This window comes from Monodelphis domestica, chromosome 1 (assembly GCF_027887165.1).
Source record: "Monodelphis domestica isolate mMonDom1 chromosome 1, mMonDom1.pri, whole genome shotgun sequence".
NCBI lineage: Eukaryota > Metazoa > Chordata > Mammalia > Didelphimorphia > Didelphidae > Monodelphis > Monodelphis domestica.
The window spans coordinates 227983120-228010754 of record NC_077227.1 but is presented as its reverse complement, the minus strand read 5'-3'; the positions used below and the strand labels follow the sequence as shown (position 1 = coordinate 228010754).

At 37.0% G+C, this 27635-nt stretch overlaps 1 protein-coding gene across 3 annotated transcripts in view; it reads right to left on the bottom strand.

The window, feature by feature from the left end:
* The window catches only part of PPP4R4 (protein phosphatase 4 regulatory subunit 4), a 130574-nt gene that overhangs the window by 5162 nt on the left and 97777 nt on the right, over positions 1 to 27635 (bottom strand). For 2 of the 3 annotated variants that reach the window (XM_001365849.4, XM_056810515.1), the window contains 9 exons: positions 24531 to 24678; positions 23066 to 23210; positions 17947 to 17988; positions 17781 to 17855; positions 14927 to 14996; positions 12203 to 12286; positions 11589 to 11682; positions 8647 to 8717; positions 4770 to 4914 (listed from right to left, as the gene is read on the bottom strand). In XM_001365849.4, coding sequence (XP_001365886.1) covers positions 4770 to 4914; positions 8647 to 8717; positions 11589 to 11682; positions 12203 to 12286; positions 14927 to 14996; positions 17781 to 17855; positions 17947 to 17988; positions 23066 to 23210; positions 24531 to 24678 — 874 coding nt within the window. Of the gene's footprint in view, positions 1 to 4712; positions 4915 to 8494; positions 8559 to 8646; positions 8718 to 11588; positions 11683 to 12202; positions 12287 to 14926; positions 14997 to 17780; positions 17856 to 17946; positions 17989 to 23065; positions 23211 to 24530; positions 24679 to 27635 lie in introns of those variants that run through there. The other variant, XM_007472583.2, reaches the window with a different exon arrangement.

The following is a 27635-nucleotide window of genomic DNA, read 5'->3' as shown; positions in this document are numbered from 1 at the left end:
TAATGGATTTAAACAAATTCCTTAATGGTAAAAAATCCCTATTTGTTGAATAGAATGCTAAATTTATAAATGAAAGTTGCCTATATCCTTAATCAGTACAAGAGCTCTTCTTAATTAAAAATTACTACCAGTATGATTTTAGGGCTGGTAGAGACCTCCAATATTATTAACTAGGCAGGTATATATTACCTTTTAAAATCCATATACATTTAACACTGTCTTTTAGCTATATCTTACTGATTTCTAAATCTTGCAAAGAGTTAGATGTCCTAATAAAATGTATCCATGCCTTGATATGACTAATTAGGAGAAGAGAGGGAGAGGGAAAGACAGAGAGAGAGAGAGAGAACAAAAAGAAGAGAAGGAAAGGAGGAGGGAGAGAGAGAGGAAAAGAGGGACAGGGAAAGGAGAGAAGGTCAGGGAGTAGGAGGGGGAGAAAGAGAGAAAGGAAGAGGGGGGAGATGGAGAAGGAAAGACAGGAGAGAGAGAGAGAGAGAGAGAGAGAGAGAGAGAGAGATTTCTTTTTTCTAACCTAAAATGAGCTTATGGACAGAATTCTTAATAGAATCTGAAGTTGTTCACAAGTAATTCCTAGAACATAGCGAAATATTAGTGCGAAATTAAAGAAATTCTAAAATGTTATTTGTTAAGATGAAAAATGGAAAACCAAATCATAGGTCTCGTGGTTGAACCACTGGGTAACTGGTATTGTGTTAAAAGTTATTTTTATGCTGCTGTGAAAATTCTAATCAGTCTTTCTCTTTTGATGCCATTACAAAAGTTAAGTAAGAAGGATTTAGACTTCAACAATTTATGAAAGAAGTATGGCATATGAGCACTGGGAGTAGCAGGAGTGCAGTGGCAACACCAGACTAGGACCTGAAGTGGTGCCTTGGCCATCATCCTACTCTCTATCCACATCTTATCTTCCTGAGCGGTAGCCATGTCTGGGGAGGAGATGATTTTTGATCCTACTATGAGGAAGAGAAGGAGGAGGAAGAAGGAAAAGGAAGGAAGAATAAGAAGTAGTAGTAGCAGAAGAAGAAATAGAAGCAGCAGCAGCCTTTTAGGCTAGAGGAAGGAGATGCCCAGACAGAAGTGTAATGAGTAAAAATTAATCTTGGAGATGTTATACTAAACTTATAAGCCATAAAGAGAAAGAGAGAAATAAGGTTTTCAGCCTAACTCTCCTGCCACTTTGCAAATCTTAGTTCCTGAATCCCCAACCTGGCGTGGTCCCCCACTGAGGTTCTGCTGTGCTGCTTGCCAGAGATGGCTTACATAGATGAATGCAAGAAAAGAAGCAAGAGAGCTTCTTTTAGAAGCCAAAAAATGGCAGAGAAACAGTCTGCTTCACAAGCTGGCATTTTTAAGCTCAGTTTAAATCCTTCCCCTAAGCTATTCTAGTTGGCCAGGATTTCATTTCAGTCCCTACACATCATATCCCTTGACTACCACCTGTCAAGAATCTTGCCTGACACTTGGGCAAGTGATGACACATGACTCTGTGACAGTAAGTCTTCTGGGATCTGGTTGGTGGCCAGGGGTCATCTAAATATTTAATTCACACAGAAGAAACACAATCCTCAGAAACAAAACAAACTGAACCAGAGCCAACAGAGGACAAAGATGTTAGAAGCTGATAAAGAAAGATGCTTCTGATGACCTGGATGACAAACTTTTTCAATTAAAAGAAAAATGGGAAAAAAAGATATTTGATATTGATGAAGCTGAAGAAGGTGTAAATGACCTAAAATTTAAAAGTGATATGCAAGAATCAGCAGAGTGGAAGATGATGTTGAAATCATACTTGGCAACAAAAAGAAGAAAAAGAAGAATGTCAAAGTGCTAGATGAGGATGAAATACTAGAGAAAGATGAAGTTTTAGAAAATGAAGACAGCAAAAAGGATGAAAAAAAGCAATCAGACTAGTCTTGTATGGGCAGGTTCAGAAAGAGACTACATTTGGGGGCAGCTGGGTAGCTCGGTGGATTGAGAGCCAGGCCTAGAGATGGGAGTTCCTGGGTTCAAATCTGGCCTCTGACACTTTCCAGCTGTGTGACCCTGGGCAAGTCACTTGACCCCCGTTGCCTAGCCCTTACCACTCTTCTGCCTTGGAACCAATACACAGTATTGATTCCAAGATGGAAGGTATGGGTTTAAAAAAAAAGGGACTACATTTATGATGAGTTGCCGAACTGAAGCTCAATACAATGCAGGAAAAGAATCCAGATATGAAACTTCCACAGAAGAGGAACCAAAAAAACTTCTTTTGTTCTATACTGTCACAGGTGATCAAAGACAGCTCTGTGTCAAAGGTAACTAATTTGCTCATTGATATTGGATTTTGCAAAGTGTTTTGGAGATGTGGTTGGACAGGTTTACAAATTGAGTGGATTTACTATTGAATTAAAAGCAAAATATAAAAGCTGTCATATTCTCATTTGACATTGGATTGGTCTATAAAATCCTTGTAAGATGCAGATCCTCAAGCTGTTCACATGTTCAATGAATATTTTAAGAACTGTCAGAGAAAAGCAATGGGGAAAAGAGGAGGTTCTTTTTAAAAAACATTCTTAGACTTCTACAAAATACAAGATAAATTAGTTGTTCTAACAGTGACTCTTTCATGCCACCTTGTCCTTCGGTTTCCTTTTTATAAACATAAACAAAAACCCCCTTAACTGACAAATATGATGAAAACAATTTTACTGTGACTGCATGTAGGTTCTGATTGAATATATCTGTACATTCTTAGTACTGAGGCCTAGTACTGAGACTTCAAAGATGAGCCTCCTTAACTCCTTATGAGAAGTACTGATGTATATAGACAAAGAAATATGTGAAAAGGATGGAAAGAGTGTGAACGTTCTCAATTTGTGTGGGATGATCATATTGGTTTGAAATTTCTTTAAGATGTGAAAATTGTTTACTTTCTACCTCATGATAATATGAAAAATAGAAGGATAAGCCAATTAATACCCGGATTATTAGAAGCTCTCTCTTCCCTGCAACTTGAGTTTGTCTAAGCAATACTGAAGATGACGTCCCCGGGACATGGGTCAATGTGAAAGTGATGTATGGTATGTCATATTGGATAGTGTCTGTATGGTGATGTTAAGAGAAAGAATTTCTTCCCTCAGCTTGTAAGTCTATGTTCTGAAAAGCTCCCAGAAGGAAGAGAGAGACTGTTGCCAATAAACCAGTAACTAGAATCCCAGGTTTTTAGAAGTAGAAAATGAAAATGCCATCAAGTGGGTTTGATTATAAAGTGATTGTTTCACCTCAAGAAACCAAGGGAAAAAGATGAAATATAACCTATGTGTGCCTCTTCTCATTGGCCACATTAATACTGGTTTGACACAAACTCACTGCAACTTTCTCTCTCTACTTTGAATGACCCAGGGTCTTAGAAACCCACCTAAGCAAGTTACTGAACACTGAGCTTGTGCTCTAAATAAGGCTATGACAACACCCAAATGACTTAGCTGCATTATTTTAAAATCACTGTGACCCTTAATTTTAAAGTCCAAGCCAAGAGGTATGGAAATTTGGCTAAGATTTAGTGGATGGATGGTTTTAGTGGCATGTACTCATGGTATCTAGACCCTAGACATAGCTGCTATGACTATACTTATTTCTGAACTCAACAACAATTTCTATTTGGATTTCCCTTTTTTTGAATCTGCACTGAGTCTCCAATTTTACTTGCAAGTAATTTTTTATTTGAAATTTTGACGGCAATTTGAAAAATAGGTTGAATCTAGGTTTGAGATTCTAAAAAGCATTATGGAATTTGAAGAAAGAGCTGTAACAAATGTTGGATGTAATTTTGAGTGAATAAAGACAGGATCGATGTCTCCTGTGTAACACCTAGGACTGTAATGTTTCATTTTCATTTTTTGTTTTGTCTTTTGCTCACTTAGTACACTTTACTGTATTCCAAAGAGGTAGAAAAGAATGAAAAACCTATCTAGCTTCCTTCGCCATTGTCAGGGTAAAGTAGAAGACTTTGTTTCAGGAGCAGTAGTCTTGCCTCACATTCTAACTTGGTTCTCAAATGTGAGTCTTGAGTCTTGAACCACAATTGATTCATTAAGGGTTCAGCTGAATGCAAATCACCCAAGCATATGAAGTAATTTTTTTTTTAAAAAGGCAAAAAGAAATTATGAATGAAAATGGGTAAAGAAAAGGGACTCCAAGGAAAAGAAGAACATTGAGTTTTCTCCAATTCTCATTTGGGAAAATGAGCTGTACCCAAAACAACAGGATTGTTTCTCAAACAGTTCAGATGATTTCAATTGGACACACTTTTAGAGGATGCTGCTATCTGAACAATTCAGGCAGAAGCATAGGCAGCACAGCCGACGAAATTACTGGAACTTACCAAAAAACCCAATAATTTCATAAGTACCTCTTCTTAAAGACACAATTAAAGAATTTATTTCAACTACAAAAACTTTCTGACTCTAAAATTAAGTTATAGATGAAACAGGTGAGTAATCCACAATGACGAAGCTTCTTCCAGCACCTTGTGCTTTCAATGGGGAAAACGTTAAATAGCTTAATTCAGTACTATGGAAACCAATCACCATGGCCTCCATAGATTCACTAACATTAAAATGTTCTCACGATACCTAAAGTTTCTCCCCTTAAAATGTATTGTTTCCACACTTCAGGCATTTATTTTCAAGAGAACTTGGAATCTGAACTAAAAAAAAAAACGACTACTTTTACTTTGTAGTACCATCCAACAATTGATCACTTACAAGGAAGCCTTTCGAGGCTGAGTATCTTTACTTCCATTGTTCTTTTGGTCAACTGAGCTATTCATATTACGGGAGGTACTTGGTAAGGAGGTATTAGAATAAGAAGATGAATTACCACTGGAGTTACGGGTCCGGAATGAATCATCTGAAAGATATGTACATGTAGACACTTGAAAGATTTATCTTTGAACAAAAATTTCAGATCTATAGTTTAGGTATATATGATCACTAAGTCAATTTACTAAAATAAATTCTCTTTGAAAATAAATGTATATGTATATATGTACACATATCTCTCCATATATTATAAACATATACACATATATATGTAGTATACACAGAAGAATAATCATAGAAAATTATCATCTAAAATAGATTTACTATGAAGCCTGTGTCACACCATCCCTTCCACCTATTTTCTCAAGAGGACCTCATCTCATTTTACTGAGAAAATAGTGGTTATTTACAATGAGATCTCTCTTTTCCTCTACTCTGCACCTCAAACCCCCTTGATATCATCCTCAATTCTCCTCTGCTCCCTCTAATGAAGAGAAGGCCCTTCAGCATGCCAAGGCTAACCCCTCTACATATATCCCTAATCCCAATCCCTAATGTCTTCTCTGACAGATTGTCCCCATGATTATCCTCCACCCTCATCTTTGATTTCTTCCTATCTACTGGTTCATTCCCTGCTACCTTGAAATAATCTAGTTCTTTACATTATTTAAGAACTTTCTCTTGTTCTTACCATCCTCTGAAACTATCATCCTAAAGCTCTCCTCCCTAAATTCATAGAAAAAGCTATGGACTCTCTTATTCCTTTCTCAACACCCCTTGGAATATGGCTTTTAAACTCACCATTCAACTGACCCACTGCTCTCTCCAAAGTTACCAAACCATCTCTTACTTGCCAAAACAAATGGCTTTTACTCAGTTCTCTTTCTTGTCCTTTTCTATAGCACCTGCTGCTGCTGACAACTCTGCCCTTTATTCCTGTTTTCTCTGGATTTTCATAATACTGCTCTGATCCTCTTACCTGAAGGAATGCTCCATCTCAAGTCTTTTTGACTAGATTATCTCCCATATCCTGCTCCTACCGGTTGGTATACTTACTCTGTCCTGGAACCTTCAATCTCTCAGTAAACTCATTAGTACCCATGAGTTCAATTATTACCCCTGTACAGATGACAGATCTACAGATCTGGCTCCCATCTCTGAGGAGTTCCAGTTTTACATCACCAACTATCTCAGGGACACTTCAAAATGGAATGTTTGGCAACTCAAACTCACTGTGTTCAAAGCAGAACACATTTTCTTTACTTTCAAATCCATCCTTCTTCCAAACCTTTTTAATTCTGGCAAGAGTCTTATTATCCTTTCAGGTAACAGAATTCACAATCTCAGTTATTCCTAATTTATCACTTTCCCTCACTAGATATATTCAATCAGTTGGTTAAGTTTTGCTGATTTATTTCCACAACCTCCACATTTATTCTGTCTCCATTCTCAGAGCCACTGCCCTAGTCCAAGTCCTCATCAGCTCTTACCTAGACTATGACAATGGCTTCCCAATTAGTCCCTGTGACTCTCTTCCCTCTCCAATCCACCCTCCACATGACTGTCAAAGTGATAGCAGTTCTAGAGCACAAGCCTAAGTATGCCACTCCTCTGCTTAGTAAACTCCAGGAATCCCCTTTAGGGTCCAACTCAGATTCCTCTGTTTGGCATTTGGAGGTAGGGTGGATGAACTTTAACTTACCTTTCCAGCCTTATTATATATTACTTCTATTTATACACTCTCCAGCCCAGTGCAACTGGCATTTTGGCTGTTTCACACATGAAATTTCACCTTATCTCTCTGTGTCTTTGCACAAACCGTCTCCCATGCCTTGAATGCAGCAGAATTTCCTCTCCTTAACGTCTCAGAACTTCCTTGTTTCCCTCGAAAGCTCAATTCAATGCCACCTTCTATCTGAAGACTTTCCTAATATGCCCAGCTTCTAGTATCCTCTACTATCCAAAGTCCTTTTTATATATTTTGTAACTACCTACATGGGTACATGTTGATTCCCCCAATAGCATGTCCCTGAGGACAGAGGCTGTTTCCTTTTTGTCTTTGTATTCTCCTCCCTTAGGACAGTGCCAAGAACATAGCAGACTCTTAATACATTCTTCAAATGATTCCGTCTATAAGCACTTATCAAGTGCCCACTACTTGCCAGGCACTATGCTAAGTGTTGGGAATACAAAGAAGGACAAAATGCAGCCCCTGCTCTCAAGGAGCTCACAATCTAATGAGGGTTTAAAAACACACAAAATCCCCTCTTCTTTCTATTCAAATATATTTGATTTTTAGAACCACAAACTTTGCCATCTCATTTTCCTTCTCAATCCTTGACTGATTTTTTGTTTACTTTTTTAGGTTTATAAAAACCACCTTTTGGGGAAAGGAATAGAAATATTTTAACCAATATAATAGTTTTGAATGAACCAGTAGAATCACAGGATTTAAGAGTTGGAAAAAAACTTTTGCTATTCTTTAATACAATCTCCTCATTTTACATATGGGGAAACTGAGGTACAGAGAAGAGAAACTGCTTTTCCAAGATCATATAACTGGCTAATGCCAGAAACAGGACTAGAGTCTTAGTCCATTATTCCTCCTGCCATGCCACATAATCCACCCAATGCTGACTGATGCTAGACTCCAGAGAGGACACTCTCTTTTGAATCTCAAGAAGGCCAGATGTGTGCTGGCAATCAAAAAAATTAATTTAGATGATGTATCAAAAATTACTTATCTCATTTATCAGTGTACATTAGGATAAATAATTTGTCTGTCATAACTCTAATGCAGAAAAAACTGTGAAAGGGCTGGCTGACCCTGACAAAGTTTGTTGAACCATGGAATGCTATTCAAAATTATCTATGGCTTGACTAAGCCATGTAAATCCACTCTTGCCCAAAATGGAAGTATAGCTTTTGCCTTGCAAAGGCATCAAATTAAAGTTCACAAAATCTGAATAATTCACAAATTCCTAGCCAAGGATTCGTTGTTTAATTTTGCTTGGCTCCCATGACAAGCAGCTTTACATTTGCATTACTCAAGAGTCCCTCTTTAAAAGTGTGCAGATGGGATATTTCAGGGTTTTTTTAATGCATCTCACACTTGAGCAGTATTAATATGGGCACTAGAGGGGTACATTAGCACATATCTTCTTTGTGAATTTATAGAAGACATCATGAAAAGTATGGACAAGATAAATGAATGTTCAATATATAGTCTGGGTATAGGAACAAAAGCAGGTTATTGAGTCTTTTAATTTTTTTTTAAAGTTCTTAAGTAGATTCACTGCTGCTGACTGAAAAAAAAAGGAAGCAGATTCAGTATCATCAGAAATCTCTTCCAATGCTTACAATGCAGAAAGTCAAAAGGACACCTTTAGCAACTATCAATTTTAATACATTTTCCCTTGCCATGTAGAAACATTTACTGTATAAATTCTATGACTTCTTTTTGAAGTCCAATACAAATACATAAATGTTTCTATCATTTATTAATCTCTGGAAGAAGTTACTATAGATAAGTCTGTGTCTAAACTTGTCCTCAAAAACTGTGATGTCATTCACCCCGACATTTTGTCTTTTCTCTCTTCAAATTATTGAGTAGTTGGCTTATAGCACTATAAAAACCAAATAGTATATTCAAGTGTTCTTTCACCTACTTGAAAAAGTTTAAAATTCCATAGGATTTTGATGAAGGCACAGACTTAAGAGAAAATTCTGTACCTAGAAGTGAAGAAATGTTTAACTAGGTTAAGTTCAAGAACATGACATTTTTATTAAACATAAGACTTCCTATAGTTCAGGTACTTACCAGTATATGAAAGCAAAGAAGACTTTCCAGACCCTGTGACAGAAGTTGAATATCCTGCTGTAGGATTTTTACTAAAAAAGAAAATACATTTCGTGGAACATTTAAAGTGAAAGACCATACTTTTTTCAAACATATAGTGGATACCTTTCTGTCGCATATGGATATATTGTGTTAGTATGGTTTTAAAATTAAAATGCATTGTTTCTATCTTAGGAAATAAATCAAATGCAAATAAAATTTGACAGAATCTTAATATCTCAATTGTAAGAAAATTATTGTTTTACCCCAAACAGCTGAATTCTACACCTTGAAGGCTACCTTGTACTTTTGAAGCAGTTTGATAGAAATGTTATTTTCATTCAGCTCAGAGGCCTTTAAGACAGGTAAATGTTCTTGTAAACATTTCCATTTCTGCAGATTAATATATGTGTACTAAACTGGTGTTAAGTTTCTATTCCTTTTATTCCCCATTCTAGGATCTTCTTATTGACTAGGCCCCCTCATTGGACTCCAGCAATTGTCTGTTGGAAATGTCAGCACATACTCTTACAAAACTTTTTGAAACATATCCTCTATAAAACTTTACATGTAGTTTTAACATACTCCCAAATATCACTAAAGCACTTCTGTTTCTTTCTTACTGCTTTGCCAATTTAAATGCAACTGACATGCTTTAGAAATATATTACCAGGGGGCAGTTAGGTGGCTCAGTGGATTGGAACTGGAAACGAACAATCCAGGTCTAGAGATCGGAGGTCCTGGGTTCAAATTTGATCTCAGACTCTAGGCAAGTAAGTCACTTAACCCCATTGTCTTACATTTACCACTCTTTTGTCTTGGAACCAATCACAGAATTGATTCTAAGATGGAAGGTAAGGGTTTAAGAAAAAAAAAATAAAACCATCAGAAAATCATTGGCATTTGAATGACAGGGATTCTCCCTTCACTTATTTCCTGTATTTAAAGACCCAGAAAGTCCTTTTTACTCACATTTAAGGAAGAAGACAGGCACTGCCTTCCTTTTCATATAACAGGCCTCATAATAGAAAATGGCATGGATCAGAGGTGTCAAACTAAAATACAAATGGGGGCCAATAAATGCACCTAAGGATCCCTTGAATCCCCAGTATGACAAGTTTTAAAATGTAATATTACTTGTGTTTTATTGTATTTTTATTTATTTTATTGTTTTTTAATTATACTTTAATCTGCTTTGGGAAACATTTGGGAATCCTGCAGACTGCATGTTTGGCACCTCTGGTGTGTACCATGGTGGCTTTTTTTTTTTTTAAACCCTTACTTTTTGTCTTGGAATCAATACTGTATATTGGTTCCAAGGCAGAAGAGTGGTAAGGGCTAGGCAATGGGGGTTAAGTGACTTGTCCAGGGTCACACAGCTGGGAAGTGTCTGAGGCCAGATTTGAACCTAGGACCTCTCATTTCTAGGACTGGCTCTCAATCCACTGAGCTACCCACTTGCCCCCCATGGTGGCTTTTTTTTGAAGACAACCAAACATCAGCATGACTACTTTTCAGGCCTTGGTATCACTGAGACTTTTTATTCTTTAGAATTCACACATATAGAGCAAAGAAGTTCCTTCCACGAAAGTAATACAATGACTTTTGTATATGTTGTTCCACCATGCAGTGGGCCTACTGCATCTTTGGTTGTGGTCCTACTCATAGGAGTAGGAGAGTCTATTTTGGAGAGTCTAGTACCATGTTGGTGAAGATGTGGTATGCGTGCCCTAGCATGCTGGAGTGGGCTGCTCTGTTCCCCTTCTCTCCAGAGCACCAGAGGACAATATTCACATGCCCCACCAGCAACCCAATGCGAGTACTTCCTTCGCTGTCTGAAGTAATGCCAGGGATGGGGGTGGTAGGAGGGGTGTCACAGGCAGCTTGAAGGTGCAGTTTGGGTACATGATCTCTAAAAGGTTCACTAATGCTGGTCTAATAGCTTTTAAAAAAATGATATATATTCTTTATAAGAGTGTATGCTTATTTAGTTCCTTCAAGGCCCAACTTAGGTACCACCTCTTTCATGAAGCCTTCTCTTGACTGCCATTAGATAAGAGTAATCTCATCTTACTTCAAACTCTCATAACATTTTTTTCTGGCCCTCTTCTTTGCACTTATTTGCCTTATACTACTTTATATAATAGTAATTTATATCAAGGTAAAGGATGAATATTATAGAGAAGCAAGTTTAGATTTAATGTAAGGAAAAACTTACAAATAATTTCTTTGTTGTTCAGTTATGTTCCCATGACCCCAAAGACTATAGTTATCTATGGAATTTTCTTGGCAAGGATACAGAAGTGGTCTGCCATTCCTTCTCCAATGGATCCTTTTGTCAGGCAATCAGAAGTTAATTGATCTGCCCAGGGTTACACAGGTTGGATTTGAACTCACATCTTCCTGACTCTTAACCACTGAGCCAAAGCTGCCTCTTACTAATAATTAGAACTATTTAAAAGGCTAGGATGGGTGGCCTCTGAGGCAATGGGTCCAACCTCACTAAAGGAAGCAGAGCCTAGATGATCTATCATCAACATATGTTGTAAAAGGAGTTATTATTTAGATATGGATTAGACTAGATTACTTTCAGGGCCTCTTCTAGCTTGGAAATTCTGTGATGATTATGTGTAAGTATCCCCCCCCCCCATTAGGCTATAAGCTTTGTATCTGCATGATATGTATTTTATCTTTGTATCTACAGTAACTTTTACAATGCCTTAATGTATGACTGATACTTAATAAATTTTGAACTTAATACAAAGGAAATAGATGAACTTTCAGCCTATTGATAACCTGTAATTAATTCTGTAATTTTTCGGGGGGGGGGCAAATAAATACAAGTAAGAATGTGGTAGGGCAAAAGAATAAGACATATAGTCAGTTGTTGCTTACAAAATAAAGGGTTAGAACTTAAAACATACCCAGTACACTTTTCTAAGTTGCCATATTTAGGGTGAAGAGCTTGACTACTGAAGGACTGGCTTCTTACCAATTTGGATTTCTTGGTTTCTTTGCCTAGAGAAAATAAGTAAAAAAAAATTTTTTTTTAATTGTGATTTTTTTTCATTTTCTTCCTTTCTTTTTTTTTAAACCCTTACCTTCCATCTTGGAATCAATACTGTATATTGGATCCAAGGCAGAAGAGTGGTAAGAGCTAGGCAATGGGGGTCAAGTGAGTTGCCCAGGGTCAGATAGCTAGGGAAGTGTCTGAGGCCAAATTTGAACCCAGGACCTCCCATCTCTAGGCCTGGCTCTCAATCCTCTGAGCCACCCAGCTGCCCCTCCCCCCCTTTCCCCATTTTCAATAAAAATACATATCTAAGTTGTTGTGTCATAGTACTGACTGAAATATTTGGAACATGGTCTAACAAGAAATTTCAACTGCATCCTATATTATGAACAGGAAAACAACTAACAGGAAATTGCAAAAGATACATCCTCTAATATGACCTTTTTAATTGCATATCCCAACTCTTTCCCCACAACTAATGGGTATAAAGGAAGGGAAATAGCATAAAAGTAAATTGTTCCTTACTTGTAGATGGGACAGATGAAGATGATCCCGCAACAGACATAGGAATGCTTTTTTGCAGAATGGTTGATGTTTTACTGTCTTTTCCTAAAATTTTGTTTAAGTGCTATTGTTATTTTTATCACTCAATTCTTTTTCAAGCTCTATGCATATATAGTATTAGGAAATGAGATTCCAAAAATCTATTTTTTGACATGACACCTAAATTTCAGTATTTTTTCATATAACCTTGCTTTATATACTTATATATTCATTGCTAAGTCCTCACTCTTTCTTGGTCCTTCTTCTACCTATCTGACTATTCCTTCTTGATCTTGCGTGACATAAAAATGATAATTCACTCAAATAAACCTGTAAGGTAGAAATCAAAAAAGGCAATATATGCCTTTCATGAAAGTGAGTATTTTAATGATGGGTTAAGAAGTACCAACTGACTAGACAGCAAGCAGGCATTATATACACAAGGCTCTTCCCCCTTTCACCACACTGAACCTTGACTCACAATCTAAAACACCTGTGACTGGGGTAAGGGGAGCAACTGAGCTGTTCATTACCTTTTTTTGTCTTCTATCAGTCTCTCTCCTAAGTTTGTTCCAGAGTCCTCAATCAACAAAAGGTAAGAAACTAGCCTTTGTGAGCTGAATTCTTATCCTGAGAATAACACACTCATTTCTATCTCACTCAGTCCCCCCTCTTATTTCTTAGGGATCTGTTTTTAATTGTGTTAACACTTGCCTCAGTTTCCCCTTCTAGGTATTGCTGCCAGGGTGGGTGGTTGTGCAATATGTAACAAGTAGTACAGATCATTAATTGACAATTTAATTAACAGTTAAATTAAATTAAAAAAATTGATAAACAAGTAATTCTACTTTGCTAGCACTTGATGCCAGGATGGGAGGTTGTGCAATATGTAACAATTAGTATAGATCATTAATTGACAATTTAATTAACAGTTAAATTTTAAAAATTGATAAACAATTAGTTCTACTTAGCTTGCACTTGATAAATGCTAACCTTCAACTGCCCATTCATATGGTTGCTTGGGATGTGGAATTTTCATACTGATCATCAGAATTTGTTACAGCAGGAAAAGATGAATACTATTTGACTTCAGGTATAGGTTAATTGCTTATGCAATAACCATTTCACTCAGGGATCATCAGGCTCCAGTGACCTTACCAAGTCAGAAGGATCCCATCTCAGCTTAGGCTGAAAATGTCCTCTCGACTTTACAAGGACCTACACACCTGTAACAATTCACATTCCTCTGAGTGCTTTGTAGTTTTTCTTATGAATGATGGCTCAGTCATCAGACAGCTGTACCTGAATTCCAAACTCAAAATAATATTAGTTGCAATCCCAAGAGCTTTAAACTTAAATGGCAAAAGTTACAAATTGTAAGCTTTTACCTCCATTACCTTGAAATTCCATAACCCAAACAAGCTTTTATTTTTATAGGTTTACAGAAAAATACTTTTCTTTAACTTTCCCATCCAATAAATACCAATTCTGTATTTTCTTCACTATTTTAGTCCTCTCAGACTCTCCTTACATTACAATGGCTCTTTAACTGAAAAAAGAATTTATCACCACCTATTATAATTTATTTTTTCTCTTCTAAGCTCAGGGTCATAAATGCTTACCCCTCTTTCTTGGCAGTGGGAAAATGAGAAAGTTAGTTACTTAAACTTACTAATCTCAAAACATTAATTTTTTCCTTTCAAAGCCTCTGATCAATGTAGAATTGAACTCTCTGCTTTGTCTTTCTCTTCACATACCCTACATACTTGAAACTTACATATGATATTCCTCCCACCGGAATTTACTTAAAAGCCTCATACTCTGATTAAATCCCTTCACAGCTTGTTTCTTTCATAGTCTAATCCAACATTCCTCTCATCTTCTACTTGATTTTTGCCATCATTATTCAAATAAACTTCACTCCACTAGGTATCCTTTTACCTGCTCAAAAGAAACCAGACCATCATCCTTCTTTAAAAAATGCATTATTTAAATGAATCATTTACAAACTTCATCTTAGCACATTATCTTATCCAATTAATCTCAGACATTAATTTAGTCCACAGTACAAATTCATAAATCATCTATGATAAAACAAAATCACATTCAAACAGATTGTATTTAAACACATTAACATTCAACAATGAAATCATTCTTGTCCAAAGAACATATTTTGGTAGCAATCCATATCATATACATATGAAACATATATATATGAAACACAGCCATATTTCATAAATTAATTAATAATATTCTAAATTCTGTTTTTTTTTTTAAACCTTTACCTTCCATCTTGGAGTCAATACAGTGTATAGGCTCCAAGGCTGAAGAGTGGTAAGGGCTAGGCAATGGGGGTCAAGTGACTTGCCCAGGGTCACACAGCTGGGAAGTGTCTGAGGCTAGATTTGAACCTAGGACCTCCCGTCTCTAGGCGTGACTCTCCATCCACTGAGCTACCCAGCTGCCCCCAATATTCTAAATTCTTGATACATGGTCCACTTCAAATTTACAGATTTGAAACTTCTTCACCAAAATTACATTAACATTATAATTTATATTTTTTACCAACTCTGAAACATGACCATGCTAAAACCACTTTTAATAAGTGTAAAAAAGAAGCAATAGTCTTCATCAAGTTAGAAACTAAGTATTGTTCTTCAAAAGGCAATCATTAAACAGTGAAGGAAAGGATTACAAATAACTTACGTTTCTTTTCAAACATTTTATCACTGCTCGTTCTTGATTCATTCTGCTGCTTCTCTTTTTCTAGTTGCTCCTGTTTTGGAGACATTGTATGTAATATTAAGACAAACCAGCTTAAACAGATTTTTAAAATTTCTGTAATGAAAGGGGGAAACTAGGTGGCATAATGAATAGAATACCTGGCCTGGGGTTAGGAAGACTCATCTCTCTAGATTCAAATCTGGCTTCAGACACTTAATAGTTACATGATCCTGGGCAAATCACTTAATTTTGTTTGCCTTAGCTAACTCATCTATTAAAAAAGCTGGAGAAGAAAATGTCAAACACTCCAGTGTCATTTCCAAGAAAACTCCAAATGGGGTCACAAAGAACTGGGGCATGACTGAAATAACTCAATAACAATAAATGAAAGTGATCCTAAGCTGCCAGAATGACCTTTTATCTCTTACAAATGGAATTGCCCATCTAAAGCACAAAACATGTTTTCAAACCACATTCAATGATGTCACATATTTTTCCGAGTTCTTTTTAATTCCTCATGGAGGATATACCAAAAACTGTAAGTCAATTTTCTGAAAAGGAAATTTAAAAATTCTTATATCAGTCAAAACAAACTATACTTTCATATACTTTCATTAGGGTGCTTCAATTTCTATTTTTAAAGTCCTCAAAATAATGTTTATGTAGAAAGTAACTGAAAGTAATTAAAATTATTTTTTAGTTTTCTGTAAACAGATTCAGTTATTTGGCATTATATAGAGAAAAAAGGTTGAACTGTTCAATAGAATTGAATTTTCTGGATAAATGAAAATTAGGTATTTATAAATACCTAATATACTATTTAAAAAATATTCAAATGGAATTCTTTCCAAGTGGCAAAGATTACTTGACTTCTTAAAAAGAAAACAGCTCATTTGTCTTTGTAAAGAAGAACAGTGATATCATTTTGGTCCTCTTCAAGTATGAAGAAGACCAACTAACTACAACGAAGGAAAAAGAAAAGTAGTTTAAATACACAGAGGGTTACAGAAGACAAAAATCCAAAAAAGGTATCTGTAATAAAACCCAATGACTTCTTGTCTGTACTGAAATGTTTCCTTATCTGTAAAATGGGGATAATAATCTATGGTATCTATGCTGTTACATATAATTAAGCAGTTCTCTTTCTCCTATCCTTTTAAGTTTAAGGCCTTTTTTATTAGACTTGCAATATGTCAGGAAGGTACATTCTTATGAGGCTTTGTTAGATGACTTACATTCCTGACCAAGAGCCTGTCATCCCTATAATATATTAAGCCATGGTCCACAAGTTCCAGTCCTTATCCTGAGCGACTCTAGCAAGTTATTTCACATTCCTGAACCCATTTCCTCCTCTTCAAAATGAGGAGTTGGGTTAGATGGACACTAGATCTTTTCTACCTCTAAACTAAAAAGCCTGGGCTATGAGTCTTAGCCAGCTATGCAATTCTCAAATAAATTTATTTTTTCTAAACTCCTTGCTTTAGTGGAGAGCAGTAAGTAGGCAAACTGTGCTTTCCTTGGGTCTTCCAATTTCTCACCCAAGATTTACAAGACTAAGGTTCAAATCTAGCCTCTGACTGGCTATGTGATATTCAGCAAGACAGTTCATCTCACAGTGCTCTAGTCAACTCTCTAATATAGAAGTTGAAGAGAAAGTGCTGAACTGCATTGATAGGATTTTACTCACCTAGGAGATCCCTAAGCCAATGAAATTTCAGGTCTAGTTTCTTTCCCATGCCTTATATGAAAGGCCCTATGTCAGACACTGAGGATTGGGCAAGATGCTGAAGACTCAAAAGCTATGTACAAAGAACTAACAACTCAATGAGAAGGAAATAATGTGTACAAATAACTACTGTATTAGCTAAATAAAAACCACATTCTTAAACATAAAAAAAAAAGTTATCTTTGAGGAAAAATCATGGCTTATCTCTGGACCAATATGTATAATAAAAAAAGGATTTAAAAGCACACAAAAGGTACAAAATGCTATGAGACTACTTTTTTGTCTGGGGATATCAAGGAAAGCTATAAGAAAGAGGTGACACATTTGAGTTGGTGCTTGGAGAATGATATGATTTCAACTATCAGATCTGGGGAGAAGGAAATTTAATGAAATAAGCAAAGACAAAGAGGAGTCAGGGGAGTGGTAAGGCCTACTGAGGCAACAGTAGCTAAGACACAGGGCACCTGAAAGAAAGCAGTAGAATTGAGGCCAGAAAGGGAAGGTAGAGGGAAATGGTGGAGACCTTTTGTTAATAAGCTAAAAAAAAAAGTGATTTTATTAAGTAGGAAATGTTCTATCCTTGAAGGCTTTTGACTGTACGAGATGATGTGATCAGTTTATGTATATGCTAGAAAGTTTAATGCAATAGCAAGGTATAAGATGAATGGACCCCTCCAGGTGGGGAGGTTACATCCACAATGCAAACTGTGCTGTGGTTTTGGATAGAAATGATTTTGTTCTCTTCTATGCTATCCAAAAGCATGCAAGAGAGAGAGAGAGAGAGCAATAAGACAAACAGATGACATGGCTTTGGTCTGGACATCTCCTCAATATCATAGAAAATGCCAGTCAAACAAGGCTTTTGCCCTCTTTCCTTCCCTAAAATCTAATGGACACAATCAGAAGATGATAAGTATCCTTCCAATTCATGAAATTCTATAGTAAAAAGCATCAGATCTTCTCTTTAATCTTTTTTTAACAAAAATAGAGAGAAGGACCACACTGAAGAGACTCTCTCAATAAGTTTAGTTCCAAATGTAAAGTTGTCATCTTTTGGGAAAGATTCTCCCATGCAATAAAAGCAATGGAAAAAAAAACAGAGGAACCTACCATTTCCAAAAGAAGGAGCTCTTCTCTTTCTTTTTCCTGATCCAACAAATCTTTTTCATAAAACCTTTTTTGAAACTGTATAAAATTGAAAATGAAATTAGGAAGCATAAATAATAACTTTGACAAAAATTTTAAATATTCCTTTCAAAGTATATAGTGTACTTACAGCATCCATAGACATTTCCATTCTATCCAACTCTAACACAGTCTATAAAAAAGAGTTATTATCATGGTTATTAATTTTTATTCCAAAACAGTAACAATTAAATCAATTGTTTCTTTAAAATATTCAGGAAGTGAATGCAGCTGGGTGGTACAGGTCTAGGGAGAGTCAGGTCTAGGGACAAGAAGTCCTACAGTCAAATCTGGCCTCAGATACTTCCTAGGTGTGTGACTCTGGGAGAATCACTTGACCCCTATTGCTTAGCCCTTACTGCTCCTCTGCCTTAGAATCAATATTCAAAGGCAGAAGGTAAGGGTTTAAAAAAATATTCAGGGAGGAAAACTTGAAGAATAAATCTATACTACAATAAGTTTGAATGGAAGAATTTACAGGTCCCTTTAACTCTAAAAATTAGTATAGCATATCCTCGTACTAAGCACACTTTAACATGCTATTAACTAATAGGTTAACATACCATCTAACTTCTAGAACAATGTAATATAAGGATGCTTTTTAAATATAATAATATTGATAATAATTATGATGGTGATATTAATGATAATATTTTTATAGTGCATTAAGGTTTGCAAAGCACTTTGCACATGTTGTCTCATTTGATCCTTACAAAAAACTGTGAGGTAGATGTTCTTTTTTTCCCTTATTTTATAGTCAAGGAAATGAAGACTGGGAGAGGTTGACTGACTTGCCTCAGGTCATATAGTCTGAAGTAGGATTTTAACTAGGGTCCTTCTGCAACCAAGTCCAACACTTCCACTGTACTACCTAACTGCCTCAATTAACTCCTATTTTTCCTTCATATTTTCCATAGTTCTTTGTGCCTATCCATTACACTTTATTTTGCCTTTTATAAGTATATTCAGCTTAACTGATTTCTATTCATTCTAGACAGACTAAATTTTAATAAATCAATACAGTGATGATTAAGCTTTTATCTTATGGCTATAACTACATAAGCCAAGCTGTATTATGTTCTTTCATCTAGAATATCTCCCCACCTCCGTCTCTTTTATATTATAAGCCTAATTATAAGCTAATGAGGGTGTTGATCTGATCAATTCTAAGGCTTTGGTCTAGAAAACTCTTCTTCCTGTGGTAGAAGATACCCGACTGAAACAAAACACAATAAATCAGGGGGACCCCAAACTTTTTACACGGGGGCCAGTTCACTGTCCCTCAGACTGCTGGAGGGCCAGACTATAAAAAACAAAATAAAACTATGAACAAATCTGTATACCACTGTCTGGGATAGCGGAGGCTGCAGCGCTGGCTGTGATGGGCCTGTCACACCTTGCACAGGCCCGTCACTGCCACCACTATGCCGGGCAGCAGTACACACAGTGTGGAATCCCCTCCCCAGATCTCCGCTCACCATGCTGATGGCTTCCATTGTGCAGCCACATAATCCTTTGCAGATGCCTTGTTCTCATTCAATTACTCTCAGAACAAGGTGCCAAGCAAAGGATTATGTCACCGGAAGTAGTACTGTGAGTAAGACGTGCTTTGAGGCCACATACAGTGCTCCTCTCACTGACCACCAATGAAAGAGGTGCCCCTTCCAGAAGTGCAGTGGGGGCTGGATAAATGGCCTCAGGGGGCCCCATGTGGCCTGTGGGCCACAGTTTGGGAACCCCTGAAATAAATGCCATATTGTGAAAGACCAATACTTAACCTGTTGTAAAATGCTACCTCTGACAGTCAAGTGATAAGCATTTCTAAGTGTCTACTATATACCAGGGATTGTGTTAAGCATCATAGATTTAAAGAAAGACAAAAACCAGGCCCCTAACCTCCAATAACTCATATTGTAAAGGAGGGGAAAACATGTATATAAATAGGTAAATATAAGATATATGCAGAGTAAATGGAAAGTAATCTCAGATATGAAGGGCCTAGAGCTGGAAGGACAGGGAATGGCTTCCTGAAGAAAGTGGAATTTGAACTGAGTTTTGAAGGAAGCTGAGGAAACCAGGGCATGGAGGTAGCACAGAAGAGAGAGTACCAGGCCTGGAGTCAGGAGGATCTGGGTTCAAATCTGGCCTCAGACACTCCTAGTTATGTGATCCTCAGTAAGTCACTTAACCCCAATTGACTAATCCTTACCACTCTTCTACCTTGGAAACGATACTTGGTATTAATTCTAAGGAAGAAGGTAACGGTTTTTAAAAAAAGACAAGAAAGCGTGGAAACTTTATGATTGATCCTGGAGGTAATAAGAAACTACTAGTTTATAGAGTAGGGGGTGACATAGTCAGACTGAAAGCTTGAGTGGAGGACAGATCAGAGTGGGGAAAGACTTGCAGCAGGAAAACCATCCAGGTGTGAGGTGATAAAAGCCTACATCAGGTTGATGGCAGTATGAGAAGAAAAAAAGGACTATTTGAGAGATGTTAGGAAGGTAAAATTGACAGACCTTGGTAATAGATTGTACATGGGGGAGTGGGGATCAGAGAGAATGAGGAGTACAGGATGACATCTTGATTCTGAGTCTTGGTGACTGGGAGGATAGGAATGCCCTCAAAAGTAATAGGGAAGTTAAGAAGAGGGGAAGTTTTTGGTGAGGGAGATGATGAATTCAGTGAGTGCTGTGTTAAATTATCTACAGGATATCTTGTTTGAGAAGTTTAGTAGGTAGCTGGAGATGCAACACTAGAAGTTAGCAGAGAGGTCAAGGGTGAGTAAGTAATTTAAGAATTATCAGCAGAGAGATGATAAATGAATTCACAAGAGCTGATAATATCAACAAGTGAAATAATAAAGACAGAAAAGAGAAAAGACCTCAGGAGAGAGGCCTGTGGGACACCGATGGTGGGCAAGAGTGACCTGGATGAAGATGCAGCAAGAGAATCTCAAAAGGAGTGTACAGACAGGTAGAAGAACCAGGAGAGAGCACTGTAATGAAAACTTAAAAGAGAAAAGAATATTAAGGGGAAGGAGGTATTCAACAGCGTTGAAGGTGCAGAGAGGTCAAGAAGCATAGGAGAAATAAAAAGTTTGCCATATTGCAGTTAAGGGCCCATTTGAATTTGGAAAATATAAAAAAGTTATTTCTTCCAAAGTCCTTGGCACTTTCCAATGGTTCAACATCAGAAAAATGCTGTGATTTTATCAGTGGAAATATATTTAAAAAGTCATTATCATCTGCTTTGCCATAGCATACTAAGGCCATGGGACCATTTCCATTTGACTTACAGCTGAAATCTTCCATGGGTGGTGTCTCCCCATTAGAATGAGAAATCCTTGAAAGCAGGTACTATCTAATTTGTATCTTCAGTGTTTTGTACATAGTAAGCACTTAAAAATAATTTTTTCATTCATTCAATTATTAGATCCTTAGCAATATCTGGCTATTTACAAGTAGAAAAACAGAAGCATTGATGACAGGAGAAGCAATCCTGAGTTGAAGTATAGTAGCAGAAAGTCACAAGGGAAAGTTGGGGAACTGGCAATACAAAGACAGAAGAAAAGGCAATATAGAAGTGGCTGGACCATGAGGTTAATTGGGTGGGAGGAGGGGAGAGACACCAAAACAGGTATGATAATCTGGAAGAAAAGAGGAGGAATCAAGGAATTGATGTGAAAGGAATAAGAGACAGGAAGAGGTGGTAAAACGAGATTTTGGCAAAAAGGAAGATTTTTCAGATTTTAGGATTTTGGTCTTAGAAAAGTTTTATGTTTGTGGTGAGTTTTAAGGTATAATGTCATCCTTGACATCATTCTTAAGATAAAGATTCCCATAGGATATCTCTAACAAACCTTTGATAACCTATTATGTGGCTATCATCCAAAAGTTAATGTAAATCTTTGTTAAACTTGTTTGTAGTTTTGGCTTATACAATCCTGAAACTAATACCCACATCCACACAGATATTCCTAAAGAATTCTGTAGCCATTTGCTACCATCAAGCTTTATCTTAAACATCTGTAATTAGCTGAGATGAGAAATTCTGGTAATAGTAAAAAAAATTTTTTTCAGTTTCTATTTAGGTATACACAGAGTTGCTTGAAATTTTTTATAGTTTTTTAAAGGGATTTATATTTCAATGAACTAAAATTATATAAATCAAGAATGATTAAATGTGGTCAAGTCAACTGACACCAAAAGGGTTAAATTTTCAACTAAGGGTGAAAGGATGTACTGAGAGGCTAGAATCAGCAACTTGCAGTTTACTGGTAAGCCTTGTAAAAAAAGTTCCCACAGTTTGGAGGATTCCACTACCAGATGCCTCAAGTGCTGTCAACATTTTTAAAAAAGCAATTTCTTCTGTTATTGAAGTGAAGCAGAACAGTTTTTCCCAGATCTAAATCCAATGTCAATTTTGGCTGATAAACTTAAAACAAAATACCATGCAAATGAATGCTCACAAACCAACTACATCTCTTTATATTCCATATTAGATTCATAAAAATAGGTTTGCTATGTTCTTGTAAAATTTATTAATTATGAATGGTCATGTGATTAATAATTACTTGAAACTTATATTAACCTATGTTCTACTTTATCTTCCTGTACATGCCACTAAAAGAATTCTCTGAGAGCAATACGTATAAAAATGGGAAGTCATGTGGCACAGTGGAAATTTGGACATTGAATTGGGAATGAGGAGACCTGGATCTAGTTGCCTTGGCTCTGCCACTAACTTGGGTAAGTCACTTAATCATTTTTGGCTTTAATTTCTTTTTTGTAAAATGAAAGAATGGTCTAGATTTTTAAGAATCCTTCCAACTTTGGTGTTTTATAGAACACATGCCAGTTTTATGAACAAAAACATTTATTCATAAACTTGAATATTCACATTGACAAAGTCTTAGAAACTCCAAAATCAAGAAACTCCAAAAGGAACCATATATGCTCATATAGGATGTTCTCTAATTCCTATTCTTAAAATAAAGGATTTTGATGATTTTTCTAACATCAAGAGCCAGAATAGTGAAGTTGTGATCATCGTTATTTTAACTTTCTGAGAGGTTGCATGGCCAGGAGATAAAAAGCTGGCCTCAAGGTTAGAAAGGCACACAATATGACCCCAGCCTCTGTTTTTGAGGCAATTCTTGGGCCCTGCTAAGTCCCCAGCTTATTGAAAGAGTCACATATTATACTTACTCGTTTTACAATAGCTAGAACATCTTTATCTTTTTCTTGACAGAGGAGTTTTCTTATACACATTTCTAACTGCTGAAGTAAATGTTTGTCCGCAGGAATCTTGAGAGTAGATTTCACTTTGGGCAAAAGGTAGCAGAGTTTCATTCTATAGAAAAGAGGAGTAGCACTTAGGATCCAGTGAACAACTAGAGTAAGTGAAAGCAGCCTGGGAAGAGTGGAGTGGATTATAAAAATAATTCTGCACTGTAAAGTTAAAGCCCAGGTTTTTTTGGGATCACTTCGCTAGATAAAATGCCTTTCAAGATCTATCCCTCCAAAAGAAATGGACTGGAATATTCCTAAAAATCATTCTTAGAATGGGATGCTACATAGCTCAGTAGATAAGAATGTCAGGCCTGGAGTTGGGAGGACCTGGTTGATTCAAATCTGGCCTCAAGCACTTCCTACCTGTATAACAACCGTGGGCAAGTCACTTAACATTTGCCTAACCCTTGTCACTCTTCTGTCTTAGAGCTGATACTAAGACAGAAGGTAAGGATTAAAAGGGGAAAAAAATGAATGAAATGCTAGGATGCTTTGTTCAACCTAAACTTCTAGCTGAGACTTTTTATGAAACACCAAAAGCTGCTTTTCCTAAAATCATCAAGGGGAGCTGAAGGGGGCTTTCTTCTAGAGTGACTTTTGCAAGAAAAAATAATATCAAAGTAGCCACACACAGTATGCTCTTATTAGCACAGCACTACTCTATCTGCTGCTACTTCATAAGGCCATTTTGAGGATGGTTCTAACTTCCCCAGAAATAAAGAACTGTGACGTTAAGTCATATTGATAAGAAGAAAACATACCTTTTTGAACTTTAAGATTTTATTTTATAGATTTATTACTCTCTAGTCCTGATGAATTTAACATAGTCAGAACCATTCAAAGAATGCTATGAGCTATGATAAAAATTTTCTTGACCTAAAACTGTAAGTAAGCCATATACCAGGAAGATAGTAATTATTTCTTCCTGAGAAGCTTTTATCCTATGAAAGTATAATTTCTATGAAGTCAGGGTTATGACTTTTTTTCTTTTCATCTCCACAGCTCAAGGGTATCTTATGATGGACCTATATATAGTTTCACAACTGGCAGCTACCATACAGCTTTCTGAGGGCAGAAGCATAAAGGGTTCAAAAGAAATTGCTGACGGGAGAACAGCATCAAATTCGTGTCACTGCTGAAAAAAGAAAAATCCATATGCCTCTCTTTGATAAATGCTATCCTACTTGTACTAGCCAGCAAATTTAGGGCAGTGTCAGAGGAATACACTTCAAAATCCTAACGACAATTATTAGTTAAGTCCAATAATGATTCCAGAATACAACAAACTCCTCCATTAATAAGAGAAGAGTTGCTCTGGAACCAACTAAAGAGGTGTTTGGGAAATTGATAATTCATACAATATTTCATTGTGGTGCCATACCTCACATTTGCTACTGGGTCATGTGTCAACTCAAGAGCAGGTAGAAAGAAATATTTACAGAAAAATGATTTGGAAAAGAGCTCGATAATGAATTCACAGGTGTCCAAAAAACGAAGTCTATACCAGTAGCTTTTTCCTTGGCCCAATTCTGAAAAAAAGAAAAAATTATGATGAATTCAATTTTCTGTTCTTAAAAAGGTAACCCAAATGGAACTGCATGGCACAAAGAGGAGAGCAATGCAAATAAATTCAGAGTTTTAATCATACCCACAGCAGTATAGTGAATAGAGTACTGAACCTAGAGTCAGAAAGACCTGAGTTTAAATCCATCCTCATACATTTAACTAGCTATGTGACCCTAGGCAAATTGTTTAACCTCTATATTTGCTTTAGTCATCTCATCTGTAAAATGAGGATAAAAACAGAATCTACTTCCAGTGGTTGTGAGGAAAAAAATCAGTTAATATTTTTAAAGTGCTTTGTAAACCTTAAAGACCAACAGATAGACTGAGTCAAGAACACTTGAATTCTAGTCCCAGCTCTGCTACTACATAGCAGCACATATATGTAAAACATTTAAATTTTGTGAACTTCAGGAGCTTTCAGACCCCATTCTGTTGAATTTCTGGTATTAACCTCTTCCACTGCTCGATTATATTTCAATGGATCTATGACTTTATCAACATTTGCAATCCCTTCCTCCATGTGTCCCACACTCATTCATACTCTGATGTTTTGACTTCGGGTCTTCTTGTAACCCTTCTATGTACTGTGTGTTCCCACATGGAAATTAATGGGAAGAGTCAGAACTGAACCAACCAAAATATAGTTTGGGGGTTTATTTGTTAGGGTTTATCATCACTGACCACAGATGCTAGATTAACTCTGTAGTGACAGTACCAAGATGCAAGATTTACTCAATATTACTAGTTGGAGAAATCTGCCTCTTCATAGTTCCCCAATCCCAGCTTTCTCACAAGTCAAAGTTTACCCTCAGCGACAAACACAACTTCTCTATGTATTTTTACCCAGTAAGTATCAGACACAGATTTCTGGGGATCTGCACCTGTGGTGAAAATTTATTACACCAATACCATCTCCAAGCTATTATTAGGTTTACTGAGAGGTGGCCAGTCTCACAATAAAGCTGGACTTTGGTCAATGCCAAGACCAAAGACCCTGAGCATTAGGAGATAGCCTTTTTTATGCCAAGAAATCTGACAACACAGTGACAGAAAATACAATCAAAATTAAAACAGAATGGATGCAAAAATATTTCACATAGGCAGGTTCTAATCAATGACACAAGTGCTGAATAAGCTGGAAAGTACAAAAATAATCACTATGGGTGGTAGCCTATGTCTATTATTATTGCTGACTTTTCTAAGGGTCTGCAATAATCAGTCAGGGCTTAAGGGTTTTTGCTGACAATTGTGGTGTAATATTAGGAGTCAGCAGTTGGGTGACTGATATCTGCACCCAAGAGCAACCCCCCACTTTCTGTCCGACTGTCTAGTCATATACCCCAAAGCAGTCCTCTACCTCCTGTCTGACTGTCTTCTCATATACAGAAAGGGGTGTGGTGGGCTAAATAGAAACTTCTGGATTACAGGCTTAAAGTCAAAATGCCTGTCAGCAAGTACTACTCTAATCCATATTTTTCTTAGCTAATGCTTATAATTCATATAAAGCAAACTATATTACTTATGTTATAATCATAAAGTCTAATATAATAATCATAAAAGGGGTAGGGGATTTCACACTTACACACCTAATAACCTAACAAACTTCCAAGGACCCACAAATGGTGCTTTCAAAATCCATCCCTCTCTAATAATTGTGCACACACAGGTAATCACATAAAGGGCAACATGAACTCTCAGTGTCCATGCTGTTCTCCACACATTCAGTACTATATACTCAAAGGACTGGTTTCCTAGCCCTGCATACTCCACACCAATAACCTGTCAGATGGATTTCCTTAATATTCTGTTATAACTCATGTGAATTAATTCTAGAACTATAATCATTTTTAGAGTAAGTTTTATTCTATTTTTAATGATAATCACTTATAAGTCCTCTAATTCAGGCATAAAACTATTTCCCCTTCAAATTATTAACAATGGGGAAAAAAAAGAAAAAAGAAATTGCCAGTGGTACAGATCACAAGATACCCATACCTTCTAATCCTGTGCAGTTCTTAGTAATCTTCCATAAATCCTCCATCTGGAACATACCCAATCTGTTTCTAGCTATCTTCTAGGTCTTTTAAAATTCCATGGAGACTAGTGCATCTTAACATTTACTCATCCTTGCTCTCAGCACATGAGCAGCTTATCTACTTTTCTATTGTGCAAGGTGGAATTCATGGATTTGAACTAAATAATAATATTTACTATTATGCTGCTGAGAAGTGATCTTTCTGACAAGAAAGTTTTCTAAACATTAGTGAATTATGGAATCAAAGAGATAGAAAGGACCTCAGAAGCTAACTAAGTCAACTATGCCTGTTTAAGAATTCCCTCTAAGGACTTCCGGTTAAGATGGCGGCTTAGAGAAAGCTAAAGTTCAGATCTCCGGAAAACCCTTCCCAACCGATCTCAAACTATAAGCTCCTAAGGCGCCGAAATTCAAAACGATCAACAGCACAGACCCTGGGAACCCTCCTCCTGGACCTGGACCCGGATCAAAAGGTATGGCTCCCCTCAAAAGCCAGAACCCAAGATCACTCGGACCTCAGGGGTAGGAGCACAGAGTCCAAGGCTCCCCGGAAGCCGCAGCCCGGCCAGAACAACAACCCTCAGGGCCTTCTATCCGAGTCCCAGTGAAAGTTACTGCCTGGAGCTCCCACTGCAGAGAGCAGGGTTGAAACAACAGCAACCCTCAGGGCGGGCAAGATAGCCTCACGGGCTGGATCCTGCTATCCAAGTCTCAGTGAAAGTCCCTGCCCTCAGAGCTTGGGGAAGCTGCAGCCCCTCCCCCCGGAGGCCGACAAAACAGCCTCACGGCCAGCGATTCTGAAGGCAACTTCCAGAAAGCGAGGGGGGGGGGGGAAGAGTGTGGCCTCGTGGTCCATTCCAGTTCCAGTGAGGCATATTCAGTTTA